This window comes from Sapajus apella, unplaced genomic scaffold (assembly GCF_009761245.1).
Source record: "Sapajus apella isolate SASKATOON/1434 unplaced genomic scaffold, GSC_monkey_1.0 scaffold14, whole genome shotgun sequence".
In the NCBI taxonomy this organism is placed as follows: domain Eukaryota; kingdom Metazoa; phylum Chordata; class Mammalia; order Primates; family Cebidae; genus Sapajus; species Sapajus apella.
Genome location: NW_022436954.1, coordinates 31616129 through 31634946, shown reverse-complemented (window position 1 = coordinate 31634946; position 18818 = coordinate 31616129). Strand labels below are relative to the sequence as shown.

The 18818-nt window shown below is 36.3% G+C and overlaps 1 protein-coding gene across 1 annotated transcript in view; it reads right to left on the bottom strand.

The window, feature by feature from the left end:
* The window catches only part of DCDC1 (doublecortin domain containing 1), a 69674-nt gene extending 51623 nt beyond the window's left edge, over positions 1–18051 (bottom strand). Inside the window, exons 1-2 of the mRNA XM_032283668.1 lie at positions 17932–18051; positions 4090–4271 (exon numbers count right to left, since the gene is read on the bottom strand). Coding sequence (XP_032139559.1) covers positions 4090–4271; positions 17932–17967 — 218 coding nt within the window. The 5' untranslated portion in view covers positions 17968–18051. The remainder of the gene's footprint in view (positions 1–4089; positions 4272–17931) is intronic.
* Positions 18052–18818: the final 767 nt, after the last annotated feature.

Here is an 18818-nt window from a genome sequence, read left to right as displayed (position 1 = left end):
GCCTTGGGTATTTCTTTATAGTAACACAAAACAGACTAAGACAGTCATATTTTAAAAATTGGTTTATAATAAGTAAAATATAAAAATTTAACTTCCTCACTCTTAATTTAAGCAAATATAAACCAAATGTCCTGTAAATTGTGAAATATATTTTTAATGATATTAATTTATACTTATAGAGTTGGTCATTCAGAAAGCTAGGGAAATTTGCTAGACCTTGATATTTGGCCAAAAAAAAATAGTATTAATTACCATTAGTATCATAGGTTCACATAGTTTATATATTTCACAGATTAGAAACTCCAGAATCATTATATTAACAACTGTTTTCTTAGGTAGGTGTATATATATAAAATATTTTACCTGTTATAAACCAATTATATATATATTTAAATTGGCTTATAATAGGTAAAATATAAAAATTTAACTACCCCATCCTTAATGTAAGCAAATATAAACCAAATATAACATACTATATTTAAGTGTGTGTATATGTATATATATCCCATATACCATATATGTAGTATGCCATCTGTTATAAACAATCATTCAGGTATTTAAATGGAAAAAAACATTTGCGTTCAGGATATTAAGTATTTACCTTTCCAAAAATTGGTGAAATTCTATCTGGTCCATTTCTGTTTCAGAATATTTAGTGACACAGATTTTCTCTTTCTTTTCAGTGTTAACACTTCTGAAACAAATGATCCAAGATTCGATTGATATGTCAGAATGCATTGTCAATTATCTCTTGACATACTTTAATATGTGAAAAATTATAAAGTCTTAATTTATCATGATTTACCCTAAAGTAATCTCTTTCTTTAAAAAATACAGTTTCAAAAACTATCACAATGAAATATTAAATTTCATATTAAATATTAGATAACATAACATGTTATAACGTAAATATACTACAAGTAATTTTATAAGACAATACATTTTCACTATTTTGTTTCTCTTCTAATAATGTTTTCTAAAAATATAATGCTGAACACTATGAGATAAAAATTTTTCAACTCAAGAAAATTCAGAGATTGCATTCATTTTACCTGTAATTTTTTATTCATATATTATCTTATTAACCCCAAATTTAAAAGTTTTAAACTGAAAAAAATGATGATTATAGAAAGAGATACTTAATTTGAATATACATCTGCTTAAAGTTTCAAGTTAGAAAACTGTTTCATGCATTTTTTAGAATCTATATATTTTATTAAATGAAATAAATAGTTATCAAATACTGTAATCATTCCTTCATTACAAATCGTGATCAAATATAGCTAACCATTTATTCATTCAGTAGTCATTAATTTCAGGCCTATGCAGGCCCTTAATCATGTGGTTAACAAAATGACTCTCTAATACCTTAATACTTGATTCATCAGAACACAACGAACTATGATCGTAACACAGCAGATTGTACATCTGCTATGAATGAAGCATCCCTACTCTCTATCTCATGGATCGAACATAAGCAGATAATCATGAAACAGAATGGCAGCTGCTGTACTGGTGGGAGACCCAGGGCTAGAGCAGTGGAGTACATAGCAGCCACAACTAACTCGAGAGGACAGAATATCTCATTCAGGGTCAACATCTGGAAAGGAAGTCTAAACTCATTCTCAGAAGACGTTGGTGGTGGGTGGTTTAAGAGGTTTAAGAATAGAGGGTGTGTCAATAGGAAATAGGGCTAGAGAAATATGCCGGGATACATCATAAAAGGCCTTACAAGCTGTATTAGGGAGTTAGAGTGAGTTCAGAGATCATAACTTACCAATAAGTAATACATATATTGAAATCATCTAAAATATAAAATTTCCTTCAGAGCCTCATCTTGGGCCTTTCCTCTTAAAATTCCTTAAATATCACATAAAATTTTCCTAGTTTAACTTACATTACTGAGAGATGAAATTTGCCTGTGACACAAGAACATTTATGAGTCTTAATTTATATGAACTCGACAGTCTTAAGACTGACAAGATCTTGTCATTCACTAGAGTAATAATTGACTAAGTAATGAACAAATGCTATTTGATTTTCCTTAGGCTTTGTAGATGAAAGAACCAATAACAACAACAAAATCTCCTCAAAACTATCTCCAGTAAATTATTAAACAGCTAAAGGATGGCATGTTACTAGAGCAGGATTTGGTTATAGTATATCTATATTTCATCATTCTAGCATGATTGTGCTTGTAAAGACACTAAACAGCCCAACACTCTTTCTTCTTAAAAGTTAGTTTTGGGTTCAGGCAAGTAATATATCCTTATATGTCAATGGAAGTTATTTCTTCTGGAAGGTATGCAACTTGTATTTATTAAAGGCACACAAGGCACAGCAGGGCTTTTGCCTGACACAACTCTAGGATGCCATTCATACGGATAACAATATGTAGCTGGGACCACAGGCATGCACCACCATGCTTGGCTAATTTTTTAATTTTTTAAAAAATATGGGATCTTGTTATGTTGCCCAAAATGGTCTTTAACTCCCAGCCTAAAGTGGTCCTCCTGCCTTGGCCTCTCCAAGTGCTGGGAATACAATGTGAATGGTGCTCTCTGAAGCTGGGCAACACAGCCACCTTGCAATGTAAGCCAAGACTTTCCATTTGAACCTTCTAAGAACTAGTATTTACATCCAGCTCCAGTGGTAGGGTGGAGGTGTGTGAGGGAATGCTGTTGATGCTCTTATAGAATATTTTCTGAATCCACAGAGAAAGATTAAACCATATGTAGCAGAGTTTTAGTGTTAAGTGTATGTCAGTGTATTTTAATTATTTGGGAGTAATTAATTCATATGGTGAACAAAGTAATTCTAATGCCTGAATACTTGATGAACTGGGACACACTGTTCCATGAGCATAGCAAACAGGCAGCACAGCGTTTCACACACTCTCTGCTAGAACAGCTGTCCGCATTTACCATTTCAATCTCTTAAAATCTGTTTGGATTACCTGACTGAACCACGCATTTTCAAACATTGATGTGATAAGATAACATCTATATGTAACTTTGAGGCACAATTAAAGATCCAAAACAAGAAAAGAAATGAATGTAGGAAGGGACAGAAATTTTGTGTTAACTTTGGGTGTTATTTTTGAAAAGTCATACACTACTTTAAGGACATTACCCTCACATTTTACATCTAGCAGAATGAGCTAATTATGAAATGTATGCGTCAAAGAATTCAATTTCAGGCTTGACTTTACTTTGAAGATTAATTTTTTACTTTATCATCTGTACAGGCAGTTCAGTGGTCAACAAATCTGAATGTTACTCATTGTTCAGCGATGTATGAAGTATATTTTAATCAATGTGAAGAAAGTAATATTAAACTATTATCAGCAGCCTCAAATATTCTAAACATCTCAAAAGAAAGGTCAAGAGGTTATATCACTGCTAATAATATGAGAAACAATGTGTAAACTCATTCTTTACATCAGAGCTCTTCAATGATCTATGATTCCTTGTGTCATAAAATGAAATGAAAATGTAGCAGGTGAATTTTCTCCAATGTTGGAGAAATATTGGCTGTTGGGAAAATTATATTCCAATCATAAGGTAAGCAGGAGTGTCAGTAAATGCTTTTCTGGGGTGATAAACTTTTAAAATGTTATTCCAAGGAAGACTATAAATTATATAAAGTTATACTTTTGAGAACTATATTTGTTCATTAAATATTCTAAAGATTTAAACATAATTGTGTATAATTTAACTGAAATAAGGAATTACAAAAGCATATTTAAGAAGGACGTTGAGTTCAAGTATTTGAAGACATATTTTTAAAACTCAAACAAAAATGCCAATTCAAATATACATTGATCATAAAACTTTTAAAAATAGAACTTTTAAAAATCAGAGCCACTCATTTCTAATCCATTATCTTCTAAATCAGCAGAGTTCAAATTAAATTCCTGATGAAGAAACTAAATGAATCTTAGTCTCTATTTTCATCTTCAAATATCAATATGGGAGCCCTTTTGCTAAACAAATACAGAATTCTAACAGAGAAACATCCATAATGAAGAAGACAAAAATCTGTCGAAACTAGAAAGTGTATTTAATAAGTATGAACAATTGTTCTTACTGCATTTTCTGTCCAGGTGAGATGTCCGGACCAAGGATAGTAAAGGATCTGTTTTTATTTTTGTCTCCATTCCGCAAAACTCTGAGTCGCACAGGGGTGTATGGCTCTGTTGTCTTACAGATGGGTTTCTTCATAGGAGGACTGCTCGGAATTAGCAGTCCTTGTATTGGCCAGTCAAACTCCTTCAGAAAGAAATAACAAAATTAATAATAAATATAGGAGAAGAGTCATTTCTAGATTTTAAAAAATATTAAACACTCTGTTTATACCTTTAATCTGTGATTCATTCAACAAAAATGTATTGGGGTGCCTAAGATGCTCCAGACAATTCTAATTAATGTTTTATTTGAATAAAAAAGAAAGATAGTTATTTTTAAAATTTCTGTAACAACTTGTGTTATGCTGCAAGATGAATGATTCATTTCTTCTCAGAGAAACATCATTCTAGAAAAATAGAACTGGATGAACTTGGAGAATTTTTGCTTACATGTTAAATATCTTTAATCCGTGTGAAGAAGGCATGTGACAAAAGTGGTTTTAAGATAGCCTGAAATAATACCACCTTAAACTAGATCTATTTGGCAAAATGGAATATATTTGGAGAATATTCCAAAAAAAAAAAGAATAAAATAATGAACATAAACACATTTCAAATATTTCAGTTGTAGAATTCAGTTACTTTTTTATTGTTTGTATCTATTCATCCATAAAAACATTTCTTGATTCATGTATTCTTCAAATATTTTTTAATGTTTACCATATATTCTAGGCATGATGTTATGCACTGAAAATAAAACGAAGAACCACAAAAGATACTCTTCCTTGAATAATTTATAGCAGGTCTTCGGAAACTTACCTAAATATAGACTGGCAATTGCAATAGTCTGAGTATGATGACAGGGTACAGGTGTAATGGAACAACACAGGAGGAGAACCTAACTCAGGAATGTCGTAGAACTGAGTCTGGAAGCCTTAGAAGGAGTTAATGCAGTCAAGGATGGGTCAAAAGAGGGATAGAGTAGATGTATCAGACTTGAGGATTAATAGAATATGATGCTGGGGCAATAAAAGGAGGCAAGGGGGCTTCCATGTTCACAGCTTGAGTAACTGGGTTGGATGGTACTGCTGTTCACAAGATAGACACTTATGTGTGAAAGAAGAGTAAATGCGGAAGGGATGATCAGTGATGATGCTGGGCAAGGTCTGAGTTTGTTCTTTCTTTTTTTTCTACTTTCATAAACATTGTCCTAGCAGCATCTCCTGTTAATCTGTAATGGCCATTCTATAAAATATCACTATTGCATATAAATGTAGATCTGCTTTTGCTTCTCTTCACTTTGTCAGTTTGTCTTTCCCTTCACAGAAATGTACTGTTTTGATTACAATATATTTTTATGTGGTTAGTCTTGGAAACTGCAAGGGCAAATATGCTCACCATGTTTTTCTTTTTTGGGAATTGGCTCTTTTTGGCCCTTTGCTATTTCATATACATGTATTAGCTTGATTGGTTTTTTCAAAAATCTATTTCAGATAGAAGTGCTGCATATTAGGTTAAGAAACTTTTACTTTGTTAATACTTTTTCTTAAATTTGTGTTAAATCATATGAAGCTCTTTTTCCTTCGTTTACTAAGATTTGCCTTGACTAAACTCTCATCACTTAAGCCATAATTACATTAATTTTTAAAATTTTAAACTAATATTGCATTCCTGGATAAATCAAAATTGCTCATGATATACAACACTTTTTATAAATTATTGAATTAAACATGTTAATATTTTCTTTAGGATTTTTGCATGTACATTCATAAATGAAATTAACATGTAATTTTCATTTATTATCTTCCTTAAGGTTTGGCATGAATGTTATGCTAGCCTCATGAAATGAATTGGAAAGTGTTGCTTCTTATGAGAAACACACTCACCCATCCAAACTCAGAGAATAGACTTAGAGACACAACATCCCACTGCTGTTAAGACTCCTGCCACAGTTATGAGAGATGTAAGGATTGAAGCTACCATGCCTTTCCATTTTCCAAACTAATCTTCTAGCCAACAGGTAAATGGGTCATCAATTCCAGCATTCTCTGTCAGCTCATTGGTTAGAATTGTCAGTCCTTGTAAAGTTTTTGTGATGGTCCCATCTGGGGCAGTATTGTTGGGAATGAAAGTACAGCATTTCCCACTCAGCATAACACATACGTCTCGTTTTTTCTGCTAGTATCATGTCTTAGCGCAAGCCTGTTTTCCCAGGCAACTCTGCTGGTGGCATCTAACTGGCTAACCACCTCTTTGAGGGCATCCCAAGTATAACTGATGTTGAATCTCTGTTGATTATAATAGATGTAGTTAATTCAATTCACACTCCTAATAGTTGACCACCAGAATAGTGCTGACTCTAACCCAGCAGCTATTTGGTTTTGGGCCTTACGTTTATTAGGCAACTCCCTACGGACTCCAATCAAGTCAACATATATATTGGGATCAAAAGAATTTGTCAAATCTCTCTGGTTTTGGTGGCCATGTGTACTTTCAGGTGTCCTGTGGAATGCCAGGGTGAATGGAATGGCCAATTTTACTAAAGCACCATTCCTGGTGCTTTACTCACAATATCACCAGACATCAGCCTGGGGTATATGGAGAGCTGAGTAATTGCCATTGCTTGACTCACCGGTGATGTTGAGGATGTGGATACAAGTCGACAGTTTTCCCACGGGCTTATTGAACTCTGCCCACTGCCTAGAGAGGCAAGAGGAGTGGTTCATATTCCCTACAGAGAATGAGGGGATTGCTCTGGGATCTGACCTATGCAATGCAGGAAAGAGCAATGACAGAGGCTTATAGGTCTCATTTCCCCATGCATCCTTGTCCTGGTATAGAGCCTACAAGCAATGCATTCCTTTAGGATCAGTATTCCATCCTAGGGGAAACAGAACCACCTGTGCCTGAGGTCCTCCTGCAGCACACCTGTAGCGGATACTCTTGTTGAGGGCTTGTACCAAAAATTTTACCCATTTGACCCAGGCATTCACATCCCTGTATCCCATCTCAATTTCTAAGGTTTGCCTTAAATCCTTTACCTTAATTATTTTTACTCGTTTAGGGTCATTATTTGGTAGACTAAAATGTTTATTAGGGTCTGGGTTTGGAGTAATCCCAGGGAAATGGGAGGTTGCGTTCCTGATTAGTTCAGAACAAATCACCCTAGGGGGTCTTTCCCTGTGATGTCTGCCCCTAACCCATATACCCAAGATGCTACTTTTGGTTCTTGGTCTAGAACAGCTGGATTCTCAATGGTGATGAGTACAGGATTGCATTCTAAATTATGGCAGTTATTTGGCAGGGAGCCCTTGGCCCCTTGGACAGATGTAGTTTATTCTTCAAAGGTCTCCAGTTTGGAGTTACCTACCCCGTGTTTACCATCCAACCCTGAAATTGGGTAGTATTCCATACCTCATCTCAGCTGGGGCAGGGTGATGCCCTAATGTAACCTGTATCTGCCTGTGAAGGCCATCTCTGATTTTCTAAATTCCCACAAGGTAAGACATGGCAGGATCAAATCCTACGGTGTGGGATGCTACCATCTTGGTTGCATTAATTACCAACCTAATTGGGTAAGGAGGAGTCCTGCCAGTTTCCATTCTGACCTTCTGCTCTTTGCATAGTAGCCCATCCCAGCCATATCAACTTCCAGAAATGGGGCTAGCCCATGTTTTCTTTTTACATTTTTCTCAGAGTAAATTTTAAGGGTTCCTCAGGTGACCCGTGTACTTTCCACTGGTCTTTTTCCCGCCCTTCCGGGGTCTCTTTTCCCAGTTCCTTGACTCTAGTATAGTGAGTCCACCCCCATTCAGCTGTTCGCAGGCGGTCTCAGTGGTTAGGAGCACTGGATAGGGACCTTCCCAGCTTGGGTGGAGCTTGTCTTCTTTCCAAGTCTTAATCAGCACCAAGTCACTAGGCTGGAAGTGATGAACCACAAATTTAAGAGGCAGACTTTGAGCCAGAAGTCCTTTTAACCTGAGGGATGACAGGGTGGAGGATATGGCCAGTATATAATTTCTTAAAAATTGGTCCTTGGTTTCCATAGTAGGGAGATCTGTAGCCCTGCCCAAATATGGGATCCCATATAATAACTCATAAGGGGACCATCCCAAGTATTTTCCTGGGCCTACCCTAATCCTGAAGAGTATTATTGGGAGACATTTGGTTCAAATCATTTTGGTTTCTAAGATTAGTTTGGTGGTATGCTTTTTGAGAGTTTGATTTTTTCTTTCTACCTTTGCAGAGGAAGGGGGAGGCCAAGGAATGTGATAATCCCATCTAATTTGTAAACCTTCCATAATTTCCCTTAACACCCTTGAGGTAGCTTCCTTTCTAAGCTCATGCAGTTCAAATAAATCACTTCTCTTCTAACAAAGAGCAGGCTGAAAGTTCAGGCTGTAAATCACAGATAAACAGCTTAAGCACAGAAAGGGAGTGGGGGAGACCTGGGTTATCACCAAACTTCACACTCACACTATTGGGCCCCAGTAAAAACATTGAGCCTTATTAAGCACATTCCTTTCCCTTTAGGCACACTAAAGGAAGATAAAGCAACTGTGGGGAGATGCCAGCAGCTGGAAGATGTCTGGGACCAGACACAGTAACTCTCCCTCCCAGATAAGTGACACAAAGGAATATTGCATGGTGATATGCAGGTTCTAATAGTCCATTTTTAATCAATCCTTCTATTACTGGCTGGAGATCTTTTCTCCCTTCAATAGCAATGGGATATTGTTTCCTGCAAACTACTTCTCCTGGTTGTTTTAGTTCAATTTGTAAGGGTGTGATTTTTAACCCTCCCTTGTTGCCTTCCCCAATCCACACAAGGGGATTAATTTCTATTTCCTCCTCCTGTTAGGAGGCCCATCATTACCTTTATTTGTCCTTCTTCTATTCCTCATCTTAAACCCAATCTCGCAATTAGGTTTTTAATCAGGAGATTAGTTCCTGCTTCAGAAACTTAATTAGGAGTGACCCTTCAATTTCTGGTGGTCCCAATTAACATTTTTTTGAATATCAGAACCTCAAATTCCTCCCCTCTTACCACTGATACTGTCAATTTTCCCTTAGAGAGTTCTGTACCCTTTGGTTGGTGAATTAGGGAGGAAGGAGCCACCCCAGTATTAACTAAAATATCAGTTTTTCTCCCTCAGGTCCTATCTTCAAATTTATCAAGGGTTCCTGGTGACTCTTACTCAGAAGGAACCCCGACCCCATGCCCCCAGCCCCAGTCTTCATCAACAGTCATGAGGGGGATCACCTTTTCTTTTCTTCCATTCAGGACATTCATTCTTAAAATGCTCAGGCTTTCCACACATGTAGCATCCACTCATAGCGTTAGGAGCCATTCCCTGCATTTCCTTGCTTTCTCTGTGTTGAAATCTATCATTCTCTTGTCTCCTTCAAGGGGGATCTTGATCTAATCTTTCTCTGACTACCTCTTCCACAGTGGAAACCATGATTTTCACTTTTTGTTTCTGCTTCTCTTCCTCTCTCCTTACAAAGACCTTCTGAGCTTCCCTCAGTAATTCCTCAATCGGGTTTTCATTCTCTCCATCAATCTTTTGCAGTTTCTATTTTTATCTTCCTATGTAGCCCCCCCAACCCTTCTGCAGCCTCATTGACAGATGCCCCTGGTGGACTTACAGCCTGTCAGTAAAACAACAACAAAACCCTTAATGGTTATCTCATCCATTTACCCTTCCATAACCTGAATCCTTTCTACCGTCTCCTGACAAACAGCTACTTTGCTGTGGGCAACCCACTACTCCTCGAGCAGCCTGATCCTAAACGCTCCTCCACATCCCTTTCTCACTTGCATCCACCGGTCCTGGGCTCTGTCCCTCCTCAATGGCCGCACTGCAATCTTTCCCTGCACCTCTTTGTTGCCTGAACCTCCAGAATCTTCCCAGAGCCCTGCCAACTTCTCTGCCTCCTCTCACTTTCTCTTGTACTCTTCCTTCCTTTCACATTATTTTTCTCCCCAGTCTCACCTTCTGGGTCTCTCTTTGATCTTTGTCTTTTCCAGTCTCTCTCTCAGTCATTTTTCTTCTTCAATCTCTCTCTGTGTGTCATCCCCTGTTTCCCTTCTCCCTTACACTCAGTTTCTTCCTCTTTCTCTCTCTGGGCACGAGCCAAGCCGTGCTGTGCCCTGGCTCCCTCCTGTCTGCAAAGACAGACAGCTCTGCTGAAACGGCAAAGATTCTGAAGCAGCTTTTAGCAACAGTTTATAGCAGCCAGCTCTCACACACCTGTGTAGCTGACTGTCCTCTGCCTTCAGGGTCAACAGCTTAACTCTTTCTCTCCCTCTCTGGCCCTCTACATTTGCTGTTTCCTCCACTTTCTCTTTCCGATTTCCTTTCTTACTTTTTCTCTTTTGTCCTTTCTTCTTTGAGGTGGAACAGGGGGGCTAATTACTTGATCCAGCAGAGAACGTAACCTATCTCTTAAGAGGATGGGGTTTTATGATTCACATACAGAATTAAATCTTGGCACACCCAAACCTCATCTGAGACAAACTTAGGCCAAAAGACCAAAGGTTTACTAATGGGGTCTTTGGGCCAGATGAAATAGCAATACTTTATCAGTTTTTGTTTTTCCTTATCCCTGGCTTGGGGGTTATTTCCCCAAGCCTATAACATCCTTCCCAATGAACTATCTGGGGGGATGTTGGAGGGGTCCACCTTGGCTCCATCCTTTCTTTGTTCCCTGGACCTAGAATATTTTGCTTCCCATTTTCAGCTGGTCCCCATGTCTGCATTTTCCTGTGTACTCAACCCCCCTTACTGGAGGTTTCTTGCACACCTTTCAACTGCTTCATCCTTCTCCAGCTGTTTCCCTCGTGAGACAATGGAGCTTAAGATTGGGACTTCGCACTCACTTTATATCTAGGATACATCTCAGATACACACACTCAACCTCTGAAAACGTCCAACCACCAAGGCAGTATCTACAGTCCAATTTTCCTACCTTGGCTCATGAGTGAGGTTGCCTGGTTGCTGCGGTGCCTGCTTTTCTCCCTGTGTCACCTTCACTGTCTTCTGAATAACAGCCTCAGGTTTATCTATGGCTTCTATGGGGAGCTGGGACACCTGGACAGAGTGGGCCACCTAAATCAGGTGGGATGCCTCTCCACTCTCAGCTAGAGTCCCACTCCATGCAGGCAGCTCAATAAATTATGTATCATTGGGAAGGACATCCATGGTGTCCATATGTAGGTACTTGTGATGTCCTGAATTCTCAGAGGCCTCTAAGGCCATGCCTCTTGCCCTCTTTGGCTACTAGGCAACCTGCTGGCACCTGCTTACCACTAGTTGAGGTATAAGTTATTCTGCCTGCCCTCTGGTTTTAGCCTCATCTTCCCTGAACCTCTGTAGAAAAACTGGTACAATTCACAGTCTTTTTCCTTGGCTCATGCTGGGCCTCCTTGTCTCTCCATGCCACCCCTTCACCCTTGGCTCCATGTCGGCCTTCATACGCTGAGTTTCAAACATATTAATTCATCCAGCCACTGGCTTACGCTGCCAATCACACAGCTGCTGCTATTTTGAAGAACTCTTTTTTTCTTTTAACAAAACTCAGTTTTCTAGACTGTTGCGTTACTAGAGTCTAAATTTAAGAACATCTTTAGGGGCCAAAGCAATGAATTCTTGGCTTCAGACTCCATCTGTTCATTATAAAAAGTGCTGCAACTCATTGAGTCAATCAGCGAGAAAGCATAGGGAATTGTGTTTATTAAAGGGAAAGAATAAAAATTTTGTTGTGACCAGAAAATATGACAAAATAGACAAGTTGTTTGACTCTCTGCTGCAAACAACTAAAAAAAGAAAAGCCAGGATAAATTATTTCTAAAAAATCTTTTAGACTGTACCATTGACCTAGAAATAAAATAATACATACTAGAGATCCAAAGAGATAAGCAGAATGCTGAACCTAGCTTTTATCTGGATGGAATTTGGTGTTGCAGGAGAAGGGCTCAGATTCAGACAAGGTAGAAAATCTAATAGGAGACCACCTCCTTTCATAAAATAGAAATTACACTAGGCTAAATTTCACTGAAAAAGTAAACCATAAATATTACTTTTCTGGGATGTTGCAAGTAGAACAGACTATCTCAAACATTTTCACTGTGAAATGAGAAGAAATATATTTTCACTGTGAAATAAGAAGAAATAGAAAGAGAGATCCAAGATGGCTGATCACTAGCAGCTCGGGATTGTAGCTTCCACTGAAAGAGCAGAGAACGAGAGGACGCCACACTTTCACATCAATTTTTGTTGCTCACACACCAGGAGATTCCCAGCGAAGGAGCCCCACGTGTTGCCAGCGTGACTCTTGAGGCCGGTGAGGCGGTTTTGCCGCTGCCTTGGAGCGGCGGTTCTTGGTGCAGAGTCAGAAAAGCACCATCAATCTTAAAGCCGCTGTTTTGGCCGGCACAGTGGGTTGCTCAGATTCTAGCACCAGGAATCAACAAGTTGGACGTCCATTCAGAAACCCAACTATAAAGACGGTAATTATAAAGACCACAGATGGAAAAATTTATAACGAAGGGAAGAAACCAGCCTAAAAAGGCTGAGAATACCCAAAATCAGAATGCCTCTCCCTCTACAGGGGATCACAGTTCCTCATCAGCAACAGAACAAGGCCTGATGGAGAAAGACTGTGTTCCATTAGCAGAAGCAGGCTTTAAAAAGTGGATGATAAGAAACTTCTGGGAATTAAAAGAACTTGTTCTAACCCAATGCAAAGAAACCAAGAACTTTGAAAAAAGGTTTGACGAAATGTTAAAAATAATACACAATTTAGAGAGGAATATAAGTGAATTAATGGAGCTGAAAAATACAACACGAGAACTTCGCGAACTATGCACAAGTTTTAACAGCCAAACTGATCAAGCAGAAGAAAAGATATCAGAGGTCGAAGACCAACTTCATGAAATAAAACAAAAAGACAAGATTAGAGAAAAAAGGATAAAAAAGAACGAGCAAAGTCTCCAAGAAATATGGGACTATGTGAAAAGATCTAACCTACGTTTGATAGGTGTACCTGAATGTGACGAAGAGAATCAATCCAAGCTGGAAAATACGCTTCAGGATATTATTCAGGAAAACTTTCCCAACCTAGCAAGGCAGGACAATATTCAACTCCAGGTAATACAGAGAACACCACAAAGATATTCCTCAAGAAGACCAACCTCAAGGCACATAATCGCCAGATTCACCAGGGTTGAAATGAAAGAGAAAATACTGGGCAGCCAGAGAGAAAGGTCAGGTTACCCATAAAGGGAAGCCCATCAGACTCACAGCAGATCTCTCAGCAGAAAACCTACAAGACAGAAGAGAGTGGGTGCCAATATTCAACATCCTTAAAGAAAAGAACTTTCAACCCAGAATTTTACATCCAGCCAAACTAAGCTTCATAAGCAAAGGAAAAATAAAATCTTTTGTGAACAAGCAAGCACTCAGAGATTTCATCACTACCAGGCCTGCTTTACAAGGGCTTCTGAAAGAACCACTACAAATAGAAAGGAACAACCAGTATCAGTCTTTCTAAAAAAATGCCAAAAAATAAAGAACATCAACATAATTAAGAAATTGCATCAACTAATGGGCAAAACAGTCAGCTAATATTAAATGACAGTATCAAAGTCACATATATGGTTATTAATTCTAAATTTAAATCGACTAAATCCCCCAATCCAAAGACACAGACAGGCAAAAAAAAGCCAAGACACATTGGTATGCTACATCCAGATCCATCTCACATGCAAGGATACACAAAGACCCAAAACAAAGGGATGGAGAAAAATTTACCAACCAAATGGAGAGCAAAAATAAATAAATAAATAAATAGAAAGCAGGAGTTGCAATTTTTGCTGATAAAATAGACTTCAAAGCAACAAAGATCAAAAGAAGCAAAGAAGGATATTACATAAAGATAAAAGGATCAATGTAACAAGAAGAGCTAAAGATCATAAATATATATGCACCCAATACAGAAATACCCAGATATATAAGACTGATAAAGAGACTTGGACTCCCACACAATAATAGTGGGAGACTTACAGATCAATGAGACAGAAAGTTAACATCGATATCCAGGACTTAAACTTAGATCCGAAACAAGTAGACTTAATTAACATTCATAGAACTCTCCACTTAAATACACAAAATATACACTACTACATCACACATATTTACAGGTTTAAATGAAATATTGGTTGGCTGCTTGTTAATTATTTTCTTCCCTCATTTTTTTTATGTCTCTATTATTAAACACAATTACAGGCATACCCATTTTTAGACTGCATTCTAGCCCGGGCAATAAAGCAACACCCCTGTTCTCTCTCCCTCTTCCTCTTCCTCTTTCTTCCTTTCCTTTATTCTTTTTTTTTCCTTTTTCTTTTTTTTTATTCTTTTTCTTTCTTTCTCTCTTTCTTCCTCTAAAAAAAAAAAAAAAAAAAAAAAAAGATAGGGCCTTGCTCTATGCCCTCAAACTCCTGTCTAAAAAAAAAAAAGAAGAAATATATTTTCACTGTGAAATGAGAAGAAAAATAATCATTGAGGATTTGTATCACAGGTTGATTCTTGGAGTAAATTATATTAGACAAAGATGAAGAGAAAATTAATAATCTGGAAGAAAAATGTCTGAAAATGTGATGCAAAAAATGCATCATAAAGATACAGAATGGTGAAAAATATTAAAGAGGAGTTAAGAGACATGGAAGTCAAAATAAGAAGGTCTAGTATGCACCTAATCAGATTTCTATAAAGAACAGAGTGAGGCATTACCTGACTTGAAATTATACTACAAAGCTATAGTAACCAAAATAGCCTTGTACTGGCATAAAAACATATAGACCAAAGGAACAGAATACAGAGCCCATAAATAAATTCATGCATTTACAGTGAACTCATTTTTGTCAAATATGCTAAGAACATAACCTGCAAAAAGGACGCCTTCTTCAATAAATGGTGTTGGGAAAAATAGATATCCATTTACAGAAGAATGAGACTAGACCCCTATGTCTCAACATATGCAAAAACAAAATCAAAATGAATTAAACTCTCAAATCTAAGATGTAAACTTATGAAACTATTAGAAGAAAACATTAAGAAATCACTTTATGACAAGAATAGTCTGGGAACAATTTCTTGGGTAATATCACAAAGCACAGGAAACCAAAGCAAAAATGGACAAATGGGATCACATCAAGTTAAATGTTTTGCACAGCAAAGGAAACAAGCAACAAAGTAAAGACACAACCCACAGAATGGGAGAAAAGATTTGCAAACTACACATCTGAGAAGGGACTAATAACTAGCATGCATAAGAAGCTAAAACAACTCAATAAGAAAAACATCAAATAACCTAGCAAAAAAATGGGCAAACGAGGTGGACAGACATTTCTTAAAAGAAGACATACAAATGGCAAAGAGATATATGCAAAAATGCTCAATATCACTAATGATTAGAGAATTGCAAATCAAACTGCAATGAGATATCGTCTCACCCCAGTTAAAATGACTTTTATTCAGAAGACAGGCAATAATGAATGCTGGTGAGAAGAAGAAGAAAGAGAAACCCTTTCTCCCACCTGCCCTACACTGTTGGGGGAAATGTAAATTAGTATAGCTATTATGGAGAACAGTATGGAAGTTCCTCAAAAAACTAAAAATAGAACCACCATATGATCTAGTAATCTCACTCCTGTATATATATCCAAAAGAAAGGAAATCAACATGTCAAAAAAAATGTCTGACTTCCCTTGTTTATTCCAGCATTATTCAGCACTATTCATAATAGCCAAAATATGGAATCAACCTAAGTATTCATCAACAGATGAATGGATATGAAAATGTGGTATGTATACACAATGAAGTATTGTTCATCCATTAAAAAAAAATTCAGTCCTGTCATTTTTAACAACACAGATGGAACTGGAGGACATTTTGTTAAGTAAAATAAGCCAAGCACAAAAAGATAAATATCGCATGTTTTCACTCATATGTAGGAGCAAAAATAATAAATAAAATTTAACTCATGGAGATAGAGACTAGAATGATGGTTGCCAGAGGCTGGAAAGCATAGTGGGGAGGAGGGAATAAAGGGAGGTTGTTTAATAGGTACAAAACTACAGTTTAGATAGAATGAATAATATCTAGTAGTCAGTAGCACGATAGGGTGACTAAACAACAACTTATTGTATATTTTTAAATAACCTGAACAGTAGAAACGGGATGTTCCTAATACCAAAAATGATAAATGCTCCATGTGATGAATCATCTAATTACTGTGATTTTATCATTACACACTATATGATATGCCTGTCAAACATCACATGTATCTCATAAATTATGCATAACTATTATGTATCCATAATAATTATAAATAAAATTTTAAATAAAAAATAAGGGAGTAGAAGAATATAAGAGAGAAAATATTTGAAGAGTTGATGGCTAATAATTTTTCAGAAATTCTGCAGGATGCCAATCCACAGATTCAAGAGCCCCAAAGAATCTTAGAATCTGAAGGAGGGTAAACAAAAAGAAATCTTCTCCCAGATATATTGTGCTGAAACTGTAGAATACCAGAGAAAAGAAAAGATAGTAAAACCAACCAGAGAAAAAAGATAGATACCTACACAGGATACATTTAGAATGATGGCTGAAAGCTCCATAACAACAATGGAAAGTAGAAGTCAGTGATGATAGATTTAGCTTGCTAAGTGAAAATACCTCATATGAATGAGGCCAAAATAAAGATTTTTTCAGATAAGTAAAAATGGGAAGAGCTTGCTACCAATAACTAAAAGGCGGCTGTATTCATCTTAAAGAAAGTAGCCCAGGTGGAAGGACTGGAACATAAGAAGGAATTATAACCAGAAAGATTGAAAACTTAAATATATGTTGACTACGCAAAATGTGATCTAATAGAAAATTTTTATAAGATAAAATTATATTATATTACAATAATGGCATACAAGTCACAAATCATATTGTATTATTTGAGAGAATGTAATAAATTAATATATTTGTTAATTTTAGATTTTTATCATTTATGTATGGAAGCTAAAATGTTCAGAAATAAACAGAATGAAAATAGAGGGTATAATTTCCAAACTAGTTGATATGGAAAATGTAACAAGGAAAAAAATCATTCTACAAGAACACAAGAATGGGGTGAGGGGAGAGAGACAGAAAAGCCAGGACAAATAGAAAGCACATAATAATCCAAATACAATGCATACCTGTAATTACAACACATAGAAAAGACCAAATACTTCAGGTTAGAGACAAAAACTGCCAGATACATTTTTTAAGTGAACTATATGCTGATTATTGGGAGTCCCTCTAAAACAGAAGAATATATAAACACAGAAAGGAAAGGGTGCAAAGAAGATATACTAGGAAAATAATAACGAAAAGAAAGTTGGAATATTTCTATTAGTATTGGATAAATGAGACTTTTGCTAGAACTAGAGATGGTTTCTACATAATAATAGAAGTTTCAATTCACCAGGGAGATATATTTTGAACGTGTGCGTGCCTAAGAATTAAATCTCAAAATATATGAAGCAATATTTGACAGATTACAAGACAAAATAGGTAAGTTAATCTCCATAATGGGAGACTTAAACATATCTTTCTAATTAATTGATAGAACAACAGAATTAGCAAGTTTGATCTCTTGCACCTAACAGCTGCAATTCAAAAGCTTTATGGAAGTTGTCAGGAACTTGACCACACAACTAGGCCTTAAAGTAAGTCTCAGTGACCATCTCTTAAACTAAGCAACACAACCTCATTAAGTTGGCCACTGGGAAGGACAGGCCACATGTAGGTAAGCTTGTTCCATAGAGGATTTTCAACTCTGGAATGTTTCCACTGGCCTGGCTTGCTGGTCCCTTCATGTTTTATGGCCCACCTAAAACAAAAGACAAAAAACAAAAAGAAATTTAGCAAGGTTAAATATCACTTTAAAATATTCATTTTATTCATTGAGTACTTACTATGTACTAGGCAAAAACTCAGTTTGAATTAAAAACCTGAATCTGACAATTTGCTGTTTAAAGAGACAGAAATGAGAGTAACTTACTTAAAAAATAATAAATTTTAAAATCAGGAAAGCATTAAGGCAAAATAGACAACTGTATTTGAGGCAAAAGGTAAAGCAGAATAATAGTCTTTTTATAATAACAATGACATAAGTAACAATGTTAACATAAAAATCAAGCAAAACTTTAGACAAAAAGAAGTTAACTGACATACAATTATTGTGGGACACATTAGTACAAGATCAACAAATCACAAAGTACCAGGTAAATTTTTTTAAGCAATAAATAAGAACATAAAATATCCGAACTGCTATAACTAATACATGTAAGTATTTATATACATTGTGGCATGCTAATGGAGAATATACCTTTCTCAACAATTCATGGAATATTTGTAATATTTGCCACATATACGCAAAGTAAACTTTAATATAGTTTTAAAATAAAAATTGAATAAGCCACATATTGTGACAAATGAGAAAATAAAATTAGATATAAATGTAGTTTTACAATTTTGACCACAAATTATATTAATTATGTAGTAATTATATTAAATATAAGTATTATATTACAATACTTATTAAAGTAATATAAGTATTATATTAATTTTATAGCAATTATAAGTAAACACAC